The 18451-nt window shown below is 53.2% G+C and overlaps 1 protein-coding gene across 1 annotated transcript; it reads right to left on the reverse strand.

Moving 5' to 3' along the window:
* Positions 1–1458: 1458 nt before the first annotated feature.
* On the reverse strand, positions 1459–18437 carry LPIN3 (lipin 3). Its single transcript, XM_088175051.1, is given in 21 exon segments — positions 1459–1985; positions 1987–2055; positions 2167–2270; positions 2350–2461; positions 2737–2889; positions 3799–3885; positions 4024–4172; positions 4413–4542; positions 4736–4840; positions 4979–5040; positions 5611–5703; positions 5808–5877; positions 6054–6147; positions 6230–6393; positions 6512–6611; positions 7193–7619; positions 7780–7897; positions 8664–8899; positions 9652–9747; positions 10087–10287; positions 14432–18437. Coding segments are annotated over 20 exon segments (2646 nt in total). The 5' UTR covers positions 10279–10287; positions 14432–18437; the 3' UTR covers positions 1459–1900.
* Positions 18438–18451: the final 14 nt, after the last annotated feature.

Below are 18451 nucleotides of genomic sequence, written 5' to 3' on the forward strand. Positions count from 1 at the left end.
GTTGGTATGGTGCTTAAGCAGAATAAGTCAAATCACATATTAGAAAGGACTTGGAGCCTTGGAGGATGGATGGATGGATGGATGGATGGATGGATGGATGGATGGATGGATGGATGGATGGAGCTCATTATCAGGCTGAAAGCTTTGCATCACCTGGTGGGGGACTAGGGCTGCTTGGCAGGGCACACACTGTTCCTGGGGTGTTTTGTGTACCTGGGGAAGGCTGGGGGGTCAGGGGCTGCTGGTCTCCCTCCTTTCCCTTCCCAGGGAATACAAACTGCAGAGCCTTGCTCTGGCTGGGGAAATGCAGCATGTGCCTCAAGCACTGCAGAGCTGGGGCCTTGCAGGTTTGGAAGGAGGGACACAAAGTGGTTTCCATGGAGAAGAGCATGAGAGGCAGGAGAGTTCCAGCTGCTCCAGGGTGTGAGTGCAGCAGTGATGGAGCAGGAGCATCCTCCTCATGCTGTTCTGATGCCACTGGGATGCCAGTAGCCCTGGGACCAACACCAATGTGGAACAAGGCAGGGCATCTGTGAGGACACCTTAGTTCACAATAAACAACTCACATCATTTACCTAGCTTGACTCTGGTTTCACATGAATAGGGAGGCTAGAAATTGTTGTCCTCATTCCTGAGCAGCTCTGGCCTTGCCCTACAGAGCTGTTGCACACAGAATCACCTCTCCCTAGGAGCCCATCATGGGCACCCTCTGCTGATCAGCCAACGTGCACTTCATTACTAGGAGGAGAAGGAAATTCAAGAGCCTCCATCCAGCAATTCTGGCACTATTTCTAGCAGAGGAACATATTTTTCTCTCAGCGTTGCAGCTCATGAACCCTTCCACACCAGCCAGCCTTTGGCTCTCACACTGTGCCTTTCACCCTCAACAGGCTGTCCCTGCTCTTCTGCACCCTGATCCTCTCTGCTCTGACTAGCACAAACCAGCCGCAGCTCCCAGCACAGATGCATCTGAGCACCTTTTCTCCCCCAGAAAATCTGGGTGAGCTCCCTTTAACATGTTTCCAGGCTAGGAAGGACCACAGGGGATCACTGCGTCCAGTAGCCACACCATGTTCCCCTGAGGCAGTACAATCTCATTCCCCTGCCAGAGGAGGATGAGCCATCAGCTGTGGGAGCATAGAGAGGACATGTGGCCCCCCCAGCACTTGCCCAGCCCTGCCAGGTGCTCACAGCATCAGAATCCACTCTCACTGCTCTGGCTTTGCTGATTTGGAACTACCCTCAGACTGCTGAGACACTTCTGCAGCCGAGGAACGACCACTGCTGCCATTGGGCATCCTGGAAAATCTGCCCTTAGAATACAAAACCTGTTTTTACAGAGGGTCTGTGGTGGGAGGTACAATGCTTAAGCAGAGTAAGCCCAATCACATTTTAGAGAGGATTTGGAGCCTGGCTCCCACTTCTAATGCACAGGGCTAGAGCAGACAAGAGGCAGCCTGGATTAAGGCACTATTTATTATTGTTTTTAGTTCAGAACACTCAAAACACCAGCTTCTTCCCTCGACCTTCACAAGTTGGTGGGCAGTTTCAGCTATCAAACTGCCTGCAGCTGGACTGTCTGGAACACTGGTTATACCAGAGGTAGTAACAGCTATGTCAGAGGCTCATCAATAAATACAACAGTGAACATCCACCACCTTTAAAAAAGAGCCAGGCTTTGGAGGAGCTACAAACATCGGAAGAGACTCAGCTTTCAGGAATTTGTGTTTAGCAACTGGAGTTTTTGTAGAGTCTGAGCTCCCTCTTACCCCCTTTGGCTTCCTTCTAAGGGGTATCATGACCTCTATCACAAGTGCAAAATGCCCAAGCAGCAAAGAGGGAGGATGAGGTGCACCTGGAGCATTTAGACCTGGCAAAGAACATGCAGGAGAGCTCTGGGTCAGGTCTCCACAGGGATGGGGTTAGAGAAGCCATCCAAGTCAATATCAGGCAGTGGAGATCTCCAGTAGGGAAGGTGGCTGTGCCAGACCAGTGCTCCCCCTCTGTCCCACAGGAGGGAAGAAGACCTCCACCAGCTCCGACAGCCGCTCGTATCTGTGGGGGTAAGAAAGAAATTACACTGGGGTCATTTGGTGTTTGTTTGATGCTTTTCTGCATCAAAGCCAGGTCATCCCAAAGACCCTGAGGAATAAACACTTTGCTTACGTTGACTTTTGGTTCTTTGTGAGCTCCTGGATCAGCTCTCCCTTGGGGTTTACTGTGAATATGCGGCTCTCTGGCAGCCCCACTTGTTTGTAAGCATAGACATCCTGCCCAAGGAAGGCCAGCACACCATGAGAGCTGTAGGAAGGCACTGCCACCCAGCCTGAACCCTCCCTGCACACTCACATTGGGCCTGTTCCCGAAGCCCGCGTAGAAGGGACACTTTGTAGCAAACAGTTTTCGGATGTCTGTCAAGCAGGTGACCTTGAACACCTCTGGCTTCTTCTCAATCACCTCCCTGCAGCACAAGAGACACAGCGGCATCAGCTGGCCAGGATTGTAGGCACCAAACCTGTCTGGGGCTCAGGAAAGTGATTTGAAGGGTAAGAGGTTTTGTGCATCAGAAGCTTCACTGTGCCCCAGCAAGGTCAGGCAGCTCCCCTGCTGCCTCCCACAAAAGGCACTGTGCACCAAGGAGGGCAGAACAATTTAAGGCTGGGACATCCCTCGGGGTCAAGCTGGGGAAGGGGATGCTGTCCCCAGGGATACAGGAAGTGCAGGGAAAGACACTACCTGTGGAAGGCAGACATGAGACTGCTGGGGGAAAGCAGCATGGGGCCCATGGGGAGGCCACAGCCTTGCTCATTGACCCATTTGAGGTAGCCTTTGGTGATGTGGGCCATGCCAATAGCCCTGGCCGAGCAGTAGAGGAACTTGTAGCCATTCCTAGAGAGAACACAGGGAGCCCCTCTGAGCTGTGGCCTGGGCAAGGCATTCTCCTGCTCTGAGGAGAAAGAGGTAGTCATGTACCTGCCCTAAGAGCAAATCTTATTCCAGTAAGCAAGGTGGTTCCACAAAGAACAAGAATCCCTTACCTGGAGACCCAGACTAAGCCCTGTCCCCACACTGGGAGTCCCTGCACCACCCTCCATGCTCATCCCAGCAGCCACACACCCGCTCACCCAGCTGCACAGCACCCATTGCTGCTCAGCACCCTCACACAGCACTTCCATCCCACAGCACTGCCTGTCAGTTGTGGAGGGCTGTCCCCAGCCCTAGCAGACGCCCGGGCAGGGGACAGCTCGGCAGAGGTGGTACCGGCTGGCCAGAGGCAGCCGAGGTGCCAGTCCCTGCAATCCTCGGGAGTGCATCACTCCCGTGTTCCACCCCGGGACAGAACGAGCCATGCACGGGCCCACAGTGCCTCTTAGTGGCCAGAGGGACCAGGGACTGAGTAGAGGCTCCTCAGGGACTCGCTGCTGGTGTCACCCTCGCAGGTGAGTCCCGTGGGCTGTGGGTGCCCAGAGAGGTACCAGCACCGCAGTGCTGGGGACCCCCGTGCCACCACTCTCAGGTATGACCTTAGGTGGTCTTGTCTCCTCCACCGCTCAGCTGTACCGCCCCAGCAAAGCCTCCACTGACACACACTCCTTCCAGGGAAGGTAATGCCAGCAGCTGCTGCCAGGGGACCCTCTGCTTTCACCCTCCAACATGATGTAGGCAGCACAGCCAGCATCAGCCACCACTGACAGCAGACAGTGCAGCTATCTGGGCCTGCATCAGCCAGTAAGAAGCCCTGACTCTGACTCCATCAGCTTCCCACTTCCCCTTGGCCTCAGCTGATCCAGTACCTACAGGTGGATTTTGTGGAAGAGTTTCACAATCCCACGGTGAGTCCAGTCTTTACCCAGCTGTGGCAAGATGTGTCCAAGAGCATCTGATCTAAAAGGAAATGACACTGGGTTAGTGCCATCCAATGTGGTGAATATCCCCACCCCAATGGGGTTTGTGCTCCCTTCTGCCTGCTTATGCAAGCTTAAAGGCTTTCCCCTAACAGGGGAGAACAAGGATTTTGGTTACTTGGTGATGGTGCCATCGATGTCTGAGATCACCACTTTTTCGTTCCAGTTCCACAGGTAGATAGTGGCCTCACAGCGGCACGTGCCCTGGTACTGAGTTGTCACGCTGAATGCCACCTCGTTGGGGCCATCCTGCAGATTCAACCTTCCCTGGGGCAGAGAGGCAGCAAAAGTGTTACACCAGCAACAATTCACACCACTCCAAGGCTTGCCAGAGGTCAGACTGCCACCCTGCCAGGCCAGAGATCCCAAGACTCTACAGGGTGGCCAACAGGGAAAAATATTTGGATGTTCTATGAAAAAATGAGGTCAGGAGCAGAGAAATCCCTATTTAAGGGTTGTCTCATCCCTACACACATGGACAGTGAAGATGGAGGAATAAATACATACAATTTGTTCAGAGGAGAGCCGCAGGGATTTCTTGTAGGCTGGCAGAAGTTTCTGAGCAGGGCCCTCCATTGCCAACATGTCCCCAGGGTGCAGGAGCTCACTGTCACTGGATGACTCCTTTTCCTCCTGCCTACACAAAGAAGGGAAAGGGTCAGCCATAGTCTTAACAAAGCTTTTTACCCTCTTCTGTTGGGCAAACTTGGGAATAACTCATGATGTAGGAGAAAAGACCAGGAGCATCCAGAATCCTGAAGGTGACCTGGGAGGGAGACACTCATCTCTGCTGAGCAGGGTCAGGCTGCAGCATTCCCACATTGGCTTACCCTATCTTGTAGGCTGGCAGAAGTTTCTGAGCAGAGCCCTCCATTGCGAACATGTCCCCAGGGTGCTGGGGCTCATTGTCAGTGGAAGACTCCTTTTCCTCCTGCCTACACAAAAAAGGGAAGGGGTCAGCTAGAGTCTTAAAAAAGCTTTCTACCCGCTTTTATTAGGTAAACTTAGGAATATTTAGTCACATAGGAGAAAAGACCAGGAGTATCCAGACTCCTGAAGAGGGAGGCACTCACCTCTGCCGAGCTCCTCTATGCCACAGTGCTCCCATGCTGGCTTTCCCTGGCCTTGGCTGCTGCTGCAGGCAGAGAGAGGTGTGCTGGTTTTGGTTAATTTTCTTCACAATGACTGGTATGGGGCTGTGTTCTGGATTTAGGCTCAACAGAGTGTTGGTAACAGAGATGTTTCTGTTATTGCTGAGCAGAGAGCAAACTAAGAGCAAGAGTAGGGGCTGCTTTGCTTTTCTTCCAGTTGGAACAGCAATGCCAAAAGAGGTATCACTGCAGTCCCTGCCTTCACAGGGACACTGCTGGTGGAAGAGGAAGCACAGCCTGGTGCTGTAGTGGGGCAGGGAGACTAGCAAGCACACGTGGTGCCCAGGGACCTGGCATGATGGGCACATAGCAGGAGGTCTCAACACTACAAGGCCCACATTACTGCATTACCAGGTGTTGCTCTGCTGCTCAGGCATTAACAGACCAAAGGGGACAGGTAGCAACCTTAAGAACTTGTCACCTTTTCAGGTCCTGGATGTCCTCATAGTCAACCTCAGGCCATCCCCAGGAACCTGCTCCCACCCCTGACAGTCAGCAGAATTGATGCCTGTCCCCTGGAGACATGATTGTCATATCCCCTGCTGCAAACATACCCCCTCTGTTGGCAATTCTCTCCTCTTCCAGGAGAACCAATACTTTCTGTCTTTCTTAGGCATCTTCTCCTTCACCAATTCGTCAATGATGCTCTGTGAACATGGCAGAATATGGGATGAGTCTTGTCTCCTTGAGGTCAGTCCTCAACCCAGGCCCTGCTGAGAATCATAGCCAGTAAATGTATTGTACCACTGACCTCAGGAATGTTCCTCTGGAAAGCCTGCAGAGCCAGGATTATGGGACCAGCCACAGCCCAGTTGTAATACCTGGAAAAAGCAAGAGGGATGGGCACATCACCATCCTGCAGCATGGCCAGGTCCCACAACTTTGGTACAATCATGCTCTGGGATGGAGTCTCATTCCTACAGGAGGGTTTCCACAGGGACAAAGGGGCCATGCTGTCCATTGTGGGATGAAGCAGAAGGAAGAGCAGGCCACTCACTTCTTGTTGATCATTATCACCAGGTTTGGGTCACTGATGAGCCTTGGATTCTCAGCAAACTGCTGGTAGGAAACCATGTGTTCCATGAACTTCTCTGGTGGGACAGAAGCTGTGTCATGCCATTGGAGGATAGAAAGGATTTCAGGGCTGCAGATTCCCCCTCCTCTCCTACCTACCATGAGAGATCTGCCTGTTGCCCCTGAGGCCCCCGCACAGTGACAGGGAAACTGTGGGCATTGAGCCAGAGTCCATGGGGCTGTTGGCAGGCAAGGTGGATGGCAGCTGGATACACAGAGGGTTGCTAGGGTCTGTCACAGGCCTCCAACTCTGTTCTGTGTCACTGCCAGGGAAGAAATAGTGGTGACATCAGAGAATAGCTTGAAACGTACCTCCACACCTTTGTGCCAGAGGAATTGCTCAAAAATGTTTTGAGTTTGATCAGCTGGGGCAACTCATACCTGTCAAACAAATAGAGAGGCACTGGCTTTTTGTCCGGCTTGGAGAAATCTTCCAGGTAAATGGCACTGGGACCCAAGTGAGGACTTCTTTTGATGGATCCTCAATGCATAGACAGAAGAGAGAGAACTTAACTTAATCATCTTTCCAATCACCCCAGCATCTATTGAGAAAGCCAACAGCATTTTCCTCAATCATATCCATGTACCATACATATTCCTACTGGGAAAACTGCTATAAGTCTACAGCAACAGAAGTGCCTCAAGACACATGCATGATCCTTATATACACTGTGAAGGGGGAAACATAAATGCTTCTCTGATTTTCCCCGACTTGGCAAGCTCAGGATGAAGACACAAGTCAGGCCAGGTGCTGTCAGACACTTGAAATTAAGGTATGGCCTGTACTGCTGAGAATCTTCTAAATATGCAAAAGCAGAGACATCAAAGGATGGACTTCAGGGAACATAAGGCAAGAAAGCCTTTCTGGGAGCTGGGTGGTCACTGAAAGGTGGACACCTGAGGGATGTCTCTTCAAAGCAAAGGAGCTGGTAGCACACAGAGAAGGCAAAGCAAACACACCACACCTGGAAGTACACTGAAGGGACAACCCAGGTGCTCATCTGAGTCAGACACATCTGCAGGCTCCAACATCACTTCAAGCAGCACCAGTCACCCTCTCACCTTGCCTCCTCTGCCTCTCCAGCTGGGACATGGGGCCTTCTGAGCCTCCCTGCCTTGAAACGGCTCCCTCAAAGGGCTCCACATCTGGCTGAACCTCTGGCACAACATTCACATCTCCCTTCTGTTTCTCTTGTGGGACTGAGTAGGCCCCCAAAAATCTCTTTGCCCTGACAGCACAGAGGAAGTCCTTCAGCCTGGAGATGCTGTTCCCAGCCTGGGGTGCAAGTATTGGCTCAGTTACAGACACAGGCAAAGAAGGGGGTATGCCCTGAGGACCTGCTGGGCTTGAATGCCCTCCTGGATGTTCAGAGGTGGCAACAAGAGGGGTTTCATCATCCACTGGGACCAGTGTCGCTGAGTTGGTGGCTGCTGCAGCAGCAATGCTCTTTTTGGACTTGAATGATTTAACTCCCAGCAATTTATTCACCTCAAAGAAAGCACAGGAACAGATTTGAGGATGGGAAGTTGCCCAAAGCATCACACAGAAGAGGACAACTTCCCTAAGGCTGCCTGGCCACAGCCTCTTCTGCTTTCTGCAGGTCTTTTGGACACCCATTCCCAGCAAAAGAGCAAGAGCAGGGACTCACCTGAGGGAGCATTCCCCAGGTCCACTTCATGTGGGATTCAGCCCCTAGAGAAAAACTTTCCTGTCGTTTGATCTCCAGTTCAGAATCACTTTTGGAAAATTGATGGCTCAGCATGAAGCTGCAGAAAGAGAAGGTGATGTGAGGCCTCACCTACACTACAGCCCCATGTTCTCCTATCAGTGCAAGGACATTTAGGGTCAAGAACCCTGTAACACTGGTTTCTCATGAAGTCACTTGTACCCTAAAACACTGTCACTCCCAAAGGACCAAGGTCTATGGAAACTGAAGCCCAAGGAAGCAAAGTGCTATGCCAGCAGTTGCCCAGAGCAGCTCATCAGCAGACAGCCCTGTGCACACAGGCTTCTCACGCCTGTGACCATGGCCACAAGTGTCCCTTGTGGTCTCTGAGCTTTCCTCCAGCCACACCATATCAGGCTAGGAAAACCCTGCTCTCCTGACACCTCTAAGTCACTTTTCTCTACCTCCTTCCCTGCCATGAGACATGTGCCCTGCTGTCACCAGAACTGAGCAGGACATCTTGGCTCTGCCCATTACCTGTCCCTTTCAGGCAGCTCCCCATCAGAGTATGGGTGTATCTCTTGGGGCTGCAACAATCCAGTTTCTTCAAGGAGATCAGCAAAGGATGAACATGCTGCATTACTGCAAAGGAGGAAAGAGAGGGAACTTGTGCTACTCTAAAGCAGCATCCTCCCCTCCAGAAAGCTAGTAATATCCAGCTTCACCATTCCCCTGGCTTTCTACTCCAGAGGAGACTGGACTCCAACTTGCAAATACTTTCCCCCTGTTTCAGTACTGCTGGGCATCACCAAATGAACCCACAGGCTTTACCTACTGCATCACCCTGCCTGGACCAAGCAGCTCACCTTGGGGCTGGCAGCTTGCAGGGCTCTTTTATGGTCACCTCACTTTTGGTCTCATCACAGCTGTCAGAATCCAAGTCCAAGACTCCATTCTTCTTGGGCCTTCTCTTGTGTCGCCTCCTCTTGTGCAGGATCACTCCAGCACTGGAGGCCTCGAGGCCATGGGAGGGCTGAACTTCATCCTTTGGGCTCCGGTCCTTGCAGATGGGGGATGTGCGGAGGAAGAAGGGAATGCTGCCCTGGAACAGGGGTGGGGAAGAGCCCATCAGCTCCCTCCAGCACACTCCTTTTCAGCCTAGCAGCTCCTTGCTCTCTATGGAGCATACTATGGAGCAGCACAACCACCACCACCAAGCCCTCGGCTCAGGGGTGGTTTTGTGGCCTGGCCCAAAAGGAAAGGATTTGTACCTACAACGTGTGAATAAAAGAACATTCGGGCAATCCAGCCACAAGCTAAAGACACTTTTAACACAGGCAATGAGAGACAGGCAGGAGATGGCACCACAAGACCAGAATTACCAAGGCTGCAAATGGGATTTCACTCCAGAGCCCTTTCCTACTTCCAAACCCAGCCCAAGCCAGCAGTGATCACAAGCATGCCTGAGAGAAGAGCTGCCAGGATTTCTGGAAGCCACAACTAGTCTCATCCCACTTCCCACTGGAGCAGGGAGCCTGCCACAGCATCTGTCTCATTGTCATCCCAGTCACAAGATCCTCTGAGAGGCCAAGCTCCAAGAGATCCACCTGTCTGGCCAGCAGGTGTGCCCATTGATGGAGACCAGTCTGGGATGCAGATATTTGGTCTAATACTCCCTCAGGGTGCTCCATAATGTGGGTTGCAAGGTCCTTTGAGCAGGAACGTTTCCAGACACAGAAAACATAAGATAGGACAATGGAGTCACTCTAGGGAAGAGTAGCATTCCAAACCTGGTCATTCCACCTCAACCCTGCACTTCCAGGTAGTCACACGCAGCACCTCCTCATAACCAACCTCATGTTCCTCTGACTCCTCAACAAAGAAGGCCTCTCCATTGTCTCCCAGCTTCATGTGCAGATCCACAGGCTCTCCATTGATTTCAATGTCAACCTAGCAAGGGAGAGAAGCAGCCTGTTCATCTGAACCCCCTCATCCACTGGAGCACAGGGGCACTTCCAGATGGAGGGGATGGGTTGAAGTTGCTCACAGGGCAACAGCTGTGACAGCCACACAGCCTTTGAGTCAAGGGACCTCTCCCAATTTTCCTGGAGAGCACATTCCTCCCTGGAAATGGATGGGCTCCATTTGGGGGCATCCCCTCAAATCTTGGCCCCTTTCAGTGGGCTCCCGTTCCCCCCAAACAAAGTCTTTCCATAACCTGTGGGTTACAGAAGATCCTGGGTCTGGAGACTGGAAAGGAAGTGTAGCCCCAGGGCAGGCACCACTTACCACCTTCTCCTTGGAGCGCAGCACTCCCAGCTTCCCAAAGCGCACATGAAATGGGGAGCACTTGAAGGAGTTGTCAGGCTGCCTCACCACGACCACATCGATGCAGCCTGACAGGGTGGCAGGGTTCAGATCCTGGTACAGCCCCTTCACTGTGATGAGGAAGCTCTCAGCCAGCTGCCCCACATAATTCATGGTTTGAGACTGCAAGTGAGAGATGGGGATAGACCCAGGTAGGGGAAGAGAACTCCAGCAACTAAAGGAAATGTGAGTTTACTTTAGGAGAATCATATCATGGCTGCAACATAGCCCCTCCGGGTAAGCCTCTAGAGAAACTGAGACAAACACCTGAAGGCCTTGATCAAGGTCAGCCATGGCCTCTGTGAGCGCCAGAAAACAGGACAGAAGCCAGAACATGAGTTACTGCACCCAGCTTGGAGGAGAGATACCCTTGCCATTGGGATACACCATCACATTTGCTCCTTGAGAGGGCAAATACAACCTCACAGCAACACTGCACAGTCAAACAAGAATCGGGCTGGTGGGACACCTCCTGTCCTGCAGTGTCCTTAGAAATTCCCAAACAACTCACGGCAGAGAGGTGGGAAGTCCAAGCTGCTCCATATACCACACATTCACTTTGAATAAAGTCCAAACCTAACATTTCCCTCTCAGAGGGAAAGGCATCCCACTTAGGCATTGCAGAATTGGCCAGCCATGGCTCCTGTACAAGCCAGAACTCTTGTGCTAGGCAGTGCAGCCAGGTGATGGTGTGGTGTCCCCAGGGACTCTCAGCACAGCCCCCAGTGCACGCTCAACCCAAAGGGTGGCTGTGGGGATGTTGGTTCCTTACCCAAAGGGATGATGACGAGCATGTGCCATGCAACAAACCCTCTGCCCCAGCAGGTACCCAGCCTCTCCAATCCATTTTGCATGAGCTCAGCCCTGTCCCATGCTCAGGCATCCCTCCTGGAAGGCAGTCTGAGCAGGCAGATGTGGTTCCTGCTCCATGCCCCGTCCCCCACCTCTCCCTGGCAGCCAGCAGTAAGCCCAAATCCCAGATCCTCTCTGGAGTATGACAGCGGGGAAGTGCTAGCCAGCTCCCGAAGCTTCGGTGGCTCCATCAGCTCTGCTGTGAGCGGGGCCTGGATCATGGGGCCTCCCACCAACCTGCTGAGCCCAGCTTTCCCAGGCACTGCTGCTAGGGTGGGCAGCCCTCCAGCTGCCATCCCTGCTGTGCTGCCATCCCTGCTGTGCTGCAGGGCCTGGCAGCAAACGGGAGACAGCTCCTCTCTGCACAAGGGGGCAGTTTTGGAGAGGAGGAATGATCAGACTGATCCTGATGCTCCCTGGGAAGCACTGATGAGCTTCCAGTTGAGGTATACACTGACACAGACCTGAAAAATGCCTGGGCAGAGAAATCCCACAGGAATTGGGGTGGGGGGCTTGAAATTATCCCCAAGTATGATGCACTGAGTACCACCTTCATGGTGAAAGCAGAGTGCAAGAGCTAAACATAAGACTGCAAGCACAAAGCAAAACAAGTGCCAGGGCCACGTCCCCTCTGCAGGGCCACTGTCCCCCCTTGCCTCAATGGGCAGCTGCCCCCTCCCCAAGCATCTCATTGCTGGGCACTGCATGGCTGTGGTACAGTTTTCAGCTCACTGAATTTAATTCCCTGTGGGCCTCACCTGGAATGGCTGGAGGAAGGCAGGGAATGGAGAGAAAGAGGCTTTACCCTGCAGGCCTCGGCCCCACCATGGATGGAGCAGGCCCCTTAGGGTGGTGAAGGGTAGGTTATGGTCTGGAGAGAGATTAATAGGCAGACAGGGCAAGATAAATGTTCTTCAAGTCATATTCAATAAATAAACCCTCTAGAGGAATGGGGCATCTCCAGCCCTCAGTGCTCAAACCAGCCAGGATCACAGTCAGGATCACAGCCAGGATCACAGCCTGCACCACGCAGCTCCTGTGGAGGATGAAGGGGACAGTCCTCCCCTGCTGACAGCTCGCATCAACCTCCAGACCCAAAGAGCCACCCAAAATAAACCAGGTGCTTTGCTGACACTGCTCTGCTTTGCCCCTGGGCCACCCTGCCTGCAGCACACCCACACCCACACCCACACCCACATCATTGCATGCTGCAAACCAACAGGGTTTACCTGTTACCCCGTTACCTGCTGAGCCTCAGCACCTCTTCCTTCGGGACAAAACTAAACCCCCGGGGTTGCTCCGTGCTGGCAGCAGCACTCACCCTCAGCTTCTCCTCTCCCTGCTGCCTCCTTCCTTCCTCTCCCCTGAGGGAAGGGCTGAGGGCAGGGCCTGTCTCCAGGCTGCACACTCTGCCTCCCGCCCGGCCTCTGCGGCCCTGCAGGCCCAGGGATGGCACCTGCAGGCCCATCCAACAGCCCCTCTGCTCCAGCAGCCCTGGCCACTGCTGCCTTGTGCCCATGGAGAGCCTTCCTTCTCGAGGCTGCACCTCGAGTGCTGTGTCCAGTTCAGGCCACTCAGTTTAGGAAGGACATGGAGATGCTTGAGCTTGTGTCCAGAGGAGGACAACGAGGCTGGTGAGGGGCTTGGAACACAAACCCTGTGAGGAACGGCTGAGAGAGCTGGGGTTGTTCAGCCTGGAGAAAAGGAGACTCAGGGGTGACCTTATCACTCTCTACAACTCCCTGAAAGGTGGTTGTGGTCAGGTGGGGTTGGTCTCTTTCACCAGGCAGCAATTAACAGAATGAGAGGACACAGTCTCAAGTTGCATCAAGGGAAAATTAGGAAAAAGTTTTTCACTGAAAGAATGATAAAGTATTGGAATGGTCTGCCCGGGGAGGTGGTGGAGTCACCATCCCTGGATGCATTTAAAAAAAGACTTGGTGCCATGGTCTAGTTGAGGCATTAGGGCATGGGTTGGACTTGATGATCTTGAAGGTCTCTTCCAAGCTAGTCATTCTGTGAATTCTGTGAAAACTCCAACACACATCCTGCGGTGAAGTCTTAATGAGACATAAAGGGTGGCCAAACCCCAGGGGCTTCTCTGCCCTGCATCATCTCCATGGGAATGGGAAAAGAGGGCACAGTGAAAGGAAAGTACATAAAGCAGACACTTCAAGAAAGTTGGTGCTCTCCACATCTCAGGGAGCCTGAGAGCAGTGGGGAAGTGATGTGGGAATAGCTGGGTGGACTCAGATGAGCAACTGAGGCAGCAGGGCTTTTTTGTGGCCCTCAAAAAGTGCATTTACTCCCACCATACTATAACTCCAGTGCAAGGATGTGGCTGGTGTGGGGTCTGTCCTGTATTTACCTGACTTCTGTGCTGGTGATTCCCCAGCAGCCTCTCTGCTGGGCTTTGGAGTGGTGGGGATTGAGTGGTGACACTTTAGGGATGGAGACTGTCCAACACATCATTCAAGGAGCTGACACTGTGCTGTGAGAGCAAGGAAGCGTCAGAGCTGGAGGGTGGTTGCTTAGGACATCTTTAGTCCCTAAGAAGAAGGATCCAAAGCTTGTTGGTCCCAGCTGAGGGGTTGATCTGCAGAAATGTCACAGCTCATTCCCAGGCAAGCCCTGCTAGCACCCAGTGCCTCACTTTCCTCAGCTATGCTGATGGCAATTGCAGGCACAGAGACTTCCCCTGTGCCTGTCCAGAGCCAAGCATGGCCTGGGCACAAGATCCCAGGCCCAACATGGGAACTTTCCTGAAGACTGTGACAAATCTGCTGAGGAATGAAGATTATTTTCTAGGATTTTAGTCTTCTGAGAGCTCTGCCCCTTGGTGGAATTGACTGAAAGCAGCTATTGTGGGTGGCCTGGCATGGCTGCGGTCCCTGAGGAGGGTGGGCTGGCACTGCAGGGCAGGCAGCTGCCACCAAACCCCACAGCCCATGGCCACGTCACTGGGAACTTCTTCCCAGCAGAGAAGGATCTGCTGGAACCTCCATCAAGACACCTTGGGTGTGACACTCCAGGTGATGTCCTTAGACTGGTGCTCGCTGATGCCACTGGAGTGGGTCTCACCCAGGGCAGGGGGTTACATGCTGCAAGCCCTGAGGGTGTAACACAAACCCCAGAGCTGGAACACAAAAGCAAGGACAGATCTGGGCTGCAGATGCCTGGTAACTGGTAAAAAATGCTGCATATGACACTCAACAAAGGACATTGGGGCACAGGACACCATTTCTTCCTCAGCCATCTGAGTGCATCCACAGATGAACATGGAGAAGAAACAAAATGCCAGCAGGAGCAAGGAGGCAGCTCAGCCTTGCTGTGGCTCCAAGCCCCCACCCTCTTGACACAGAGATGAGCTCCTGGCACTCGGGCACCCTACAGAAGTACAGACCCCATCACTTACCTCCAAGGCTCCTTGCCCAGCTGGTTTTCCTCACCAATCCATACCCCTGGTTCCTGACACATCAACCTTTGCTCGTGCCCCCATGCCCTGCAGCAGATCCTCAGCTATGCCATGGCTGTTCTGAGTGGTGACTGTTCCTCTCTGCACTCTTCCCTGCAATCCAGGCTTTTACTTCCCTCTTCTTTCCTTCCTATTCCTCCAAAAAGCTTAGAGCACTTTTAATTGCCGTGGTAATTTCTTGCAAAGCCATAAAATCATCCTTGGTTCCTTCCAGCTGCTTTTCATACTCCCTCTTACTCACATTTGCTCTTTTTTGGAAGGTAAGCCTTGCAGATCCATCCCTCCCTGTGCTTGTAACCCTGCAGCACCCAATTTCTCTGCGAATCTTGTACATCCTCCCCCAGGAGCTGCTCCAGCAGCGAGAGGTTTCTTCTCTCTTTTGGGAACTCTACAACCCACAGATGTTTGCAATGAGCCTTTGCATAATGAGACTGATTTTTTTATTAGTCAACTGAGATGCAGTATTTTCAGCTCCTTGCATTCCAAAAAGCTCATAGACACATCCAACTTGGCAGTTTTGGTCCTGCATCCCAGCACTCTCCATCCTTTCTGGATGGCAGTCTTCATCCCTAATGGGGCACTTCTGCCTTGTGGGCTCCCCATACCTCCACCGACTGTCATATTGAAAGCCCTGCATCCTGAGATCCTGGGCTTCTCTAGAAAAACTCCATCATCCATCCATCCATCCATCCATCCATCCATCCATCCATCCATCCATCCATCCATCCATCCATCCATCCATCCATCCACTTGGCAGTTGGAAGCACCTACAAACTGCCCAGGAGCCTCCTGAATTTTCCTCTCTCCCAAAAAGCAAGTTAAGTCTTCAGTCACAGGGTGGGAGAGGGGGCAAGCTGTGTCAAAAGGACAGAGTTCTTCTTCCCCGTCTTCACATTTTGACAGCTGCTGCAGCCCAGCCAGGCCACAGCCAATTCTCCAGCTGCCTCCAAGGTGAGAGTTCAGGAGGGGTTTGCCTCCTCCCTTGACCAATACATTATTTCTCTGGAATTTTCCCAATTGTTTGATTTAATATTTGAGCTGCCTGGGATGCATCTCCTTGGATCCTGCCTTGCTCCATGCCTCTTCACAGGCCTGAACTGTCTGCAAATAATACAGCAGTGAGGCAGACTTGGGGAGCTGGCCAACCCACCTGCCTTCATGCTGGCTGAGACTTGACACAGCTCAGCTCCCCAGAGATGCTGCAGAGGACAGGAGGGGAACCAAACTGACTAAAAAAAGGTCTTAGTTCATTTTTCAGACAAGCAAAACAGTCTGGGACAGGAGAAATCCCTCCAGCTGTAGGGCTCAGCCAGTAGCTGGGCACACCAGTACTTTCTGATGGCTGGAAGCACACACTGCAAACCCCTGCAGCATCTGAATCCTCTTCACACTCCTGAGCCAGGAAGCTGTGTTCTCCTCTCCCACACTGGAAGGATGCTCCAGAATCTCACTGTTCTGTGGCACAATCCTCTGATGATGACTAGCCTGGCTCCTTTCTCCCTGGGTCTACTGTCTTTACCTTCACCAGTGTCCCCTTTATATGGGGTTTTCCTGAGATGCTGGCAAAATCCAGGCAGCAGCCAGATAGGCTGAGGTGTGAACGTAAACATGTAAGGATGCCTTTTCCTGAATGCTGTGCACTGAGCAGGATGCTGCACCACATGTCTGGTGAGGGATGGCCAGAGCTGTTGGGTTGGGTGACAGCAGTCAATCAAGCCATCAGGTCCGAGGTCCATGTGCCGGGCAGCTCCCTGGAGCAGCTGCAGGCTGCTGGCAGGGCTGTCATCCCTGACTGACATTCCTCTGCTGTGACCCTCCAGGGAATCCCTAGCAGACGCTGGGATGTGAAAGGGCTTCCTCATTATCATGGCCCCTTCTCCCAGCACGGAGAATCAGCGTTTTAAGAGAGGGAGCTTCGGGAAGGTTGGCAGAGCTTCCTGACCCTCAGCTGACTGGGCTGGGGCTCCCATTTCCTTTCCTGGATCAACAAAGAGCCCCAGAGGCTTGTGAAAGGAGTGATTCAGCAAAACAGGATGAGAAGAGAGGCAGAAACATCAAGTCAGCACAGCTGGATAGGGTCAAATTCTCATCCTGTGAAATACAAGGGGAGCAAGGCTCAGGTGTCCTACTCCCTCAGGCATAGGGACAACTCCTGAAAGTCCTGCGGTTCTGCATACCAGCCCTGGAGTCAGGAATCCAACAGGAAAACAGTATTGTTGGTTTTGCTTTTTCTTTCCCATTCCCAGAAAGATCAAGTCAGACTGTCCTGGCATGCGATGGAGTGGGTGGGAAAGCCATTTTGCCTGAAGAGGAGGAAATGCCATCCTCAGTCTCCAATCACAATTTGTGATTTGAAAATTTCACAATTGAAAAAGCTGAATTACAGCCGCAAGACTGGTTGAAACCATCCATTCTGGTTTTAAAACATGCTCTGCTGATTTGGCTCCTAGTTTCTGACCTGTTGGAAGTTCACAATTCTTCTGTAAACACTAAGGGTTCAAGCTTATTTAAAAAAAAACCCAGGAAGCTGCAATTCCCACGCAGTTGTGTGGCCCCAAGAGCCAGGGCTTGCAGAGAAATCCAGCAATACCCTCAAACCAAGAGAGCTGAGAGCCCTGAGCAAAACATGGTCCTGAAAAATGAAGTCTCTGAACTGAGAGCCTTCAGTTTTTGTGTCCTATCTCCCGACAATCCAGACAGAATGCAGTCTAAAGCCAATAGCTTTAGATAATAAATAATTTGCATCAATGTAACTGTGAGCAGAGTCTGACCATCAGCTCTGAACCCAGGAAAAGTGGGATAATGCACACATTTAGGCAGCTGGAAAATATTTTACCTTTTGTCCAAAGCTTGTGTCTGATTCCAAGACATACTTTATTTAAAGGAAATAGTTGGTGCTCGGTTCGAGTCCTGACCTGCTCACAGCAGACTGGGAGTGACACTGCCAAAGCTTTAGGGTGCAGCAGTTTGGGCACCCCAAGCACCTCTCCAGTCCGGCGAGTGCCGAGGGGCATGCCCAGGTGCAGCTCACCCCGTGGCTGGACCCCTGAGCCCCCCACCTACAGCAGCCTCCCTCCCCACCGGCTGGGACAGCCCCACCTGCCCGGGGACAGCGGCTGGGGAAGGAAAGGGACTGGGGGCTCCCAGCCACCCAACCATCCATGCCGGGTCCACCGCGTTGGACACCGTGCAGCGCTGCCCGTCCCGAGCCGCCCGCGGTTCTTGACAAAGCTGATGGAGATCGCGCTTCCACCGGGCTCATCGCCCTCCTCCGGTTCCACCGGAGCCCGGCGCCGCCGGCTGGTTCAGCTCCGTGCAGGGAGCAGCAGAGGCGGCGGGGACAGCGGGGGCCGGTGTGCACGGCTCCGTGCCCAGCCCCGGTGTGGCCGCACGCTCCTCATCACCTCCCCCGTGCTCGGTGCTGCTCCCCGGTACGCGCATCTCACGGGCTCTCGGGGGACTGCTACAGCACTCGGGGCAAAGCCCCGGGGCAGGCGCTCGCGGTTCCCCGTCCCGGTCCAGATCCCAGCCCCGGTGATCAATCTCGATTCCCAGTCCAGATCCCAGATCCTAGGCCCGGTCCCGGATCCCAGCCCCAGTCCCAGATCTCAGATCCCAGGTCCCAAATCTCAGATCCCAGTTCCAGTCCTGGATCTAGTCCCAGATCCCAGTCCCGGTCCCGGTCCGAGGTCCTGGTCCTAGTCGCAGTTCCAGTCCCGGTCTCGGTCACAGATCCCAGATCTCAGATCCCAGTCCCTGTCTCAGTTCCAGTCCCAAATCCCAGATCTCAGTCCCAGTCCGCGTCCCCGTCCCCGTCCCCGTCTCACTCCCGGTCCCAGGTCCCAGATCCCAGATCCCAGATCCCACTCCTAGTCCCGGTCCCAGGACTGCCCCGACCCACCCGGGTGTCCCCGCGCGCACGCGCGCTCCGGCCGGCTGCGGTGACGTCATTGCCCCCCC

This window comes from Sturnus vulgaris, chromosome 17 (assembly GCF_052056855.1).
Source record: "Sturnus vulgaris isolate bStuVul1 chromosome 17, bStuVul1.hap1, whole genome shotgun sequence".
NCBI lineage: Eukaryota > Metazoa > Chordata > Aves > Passeriformes > Sturnidae > Sturnus > Sturnus vulgaris.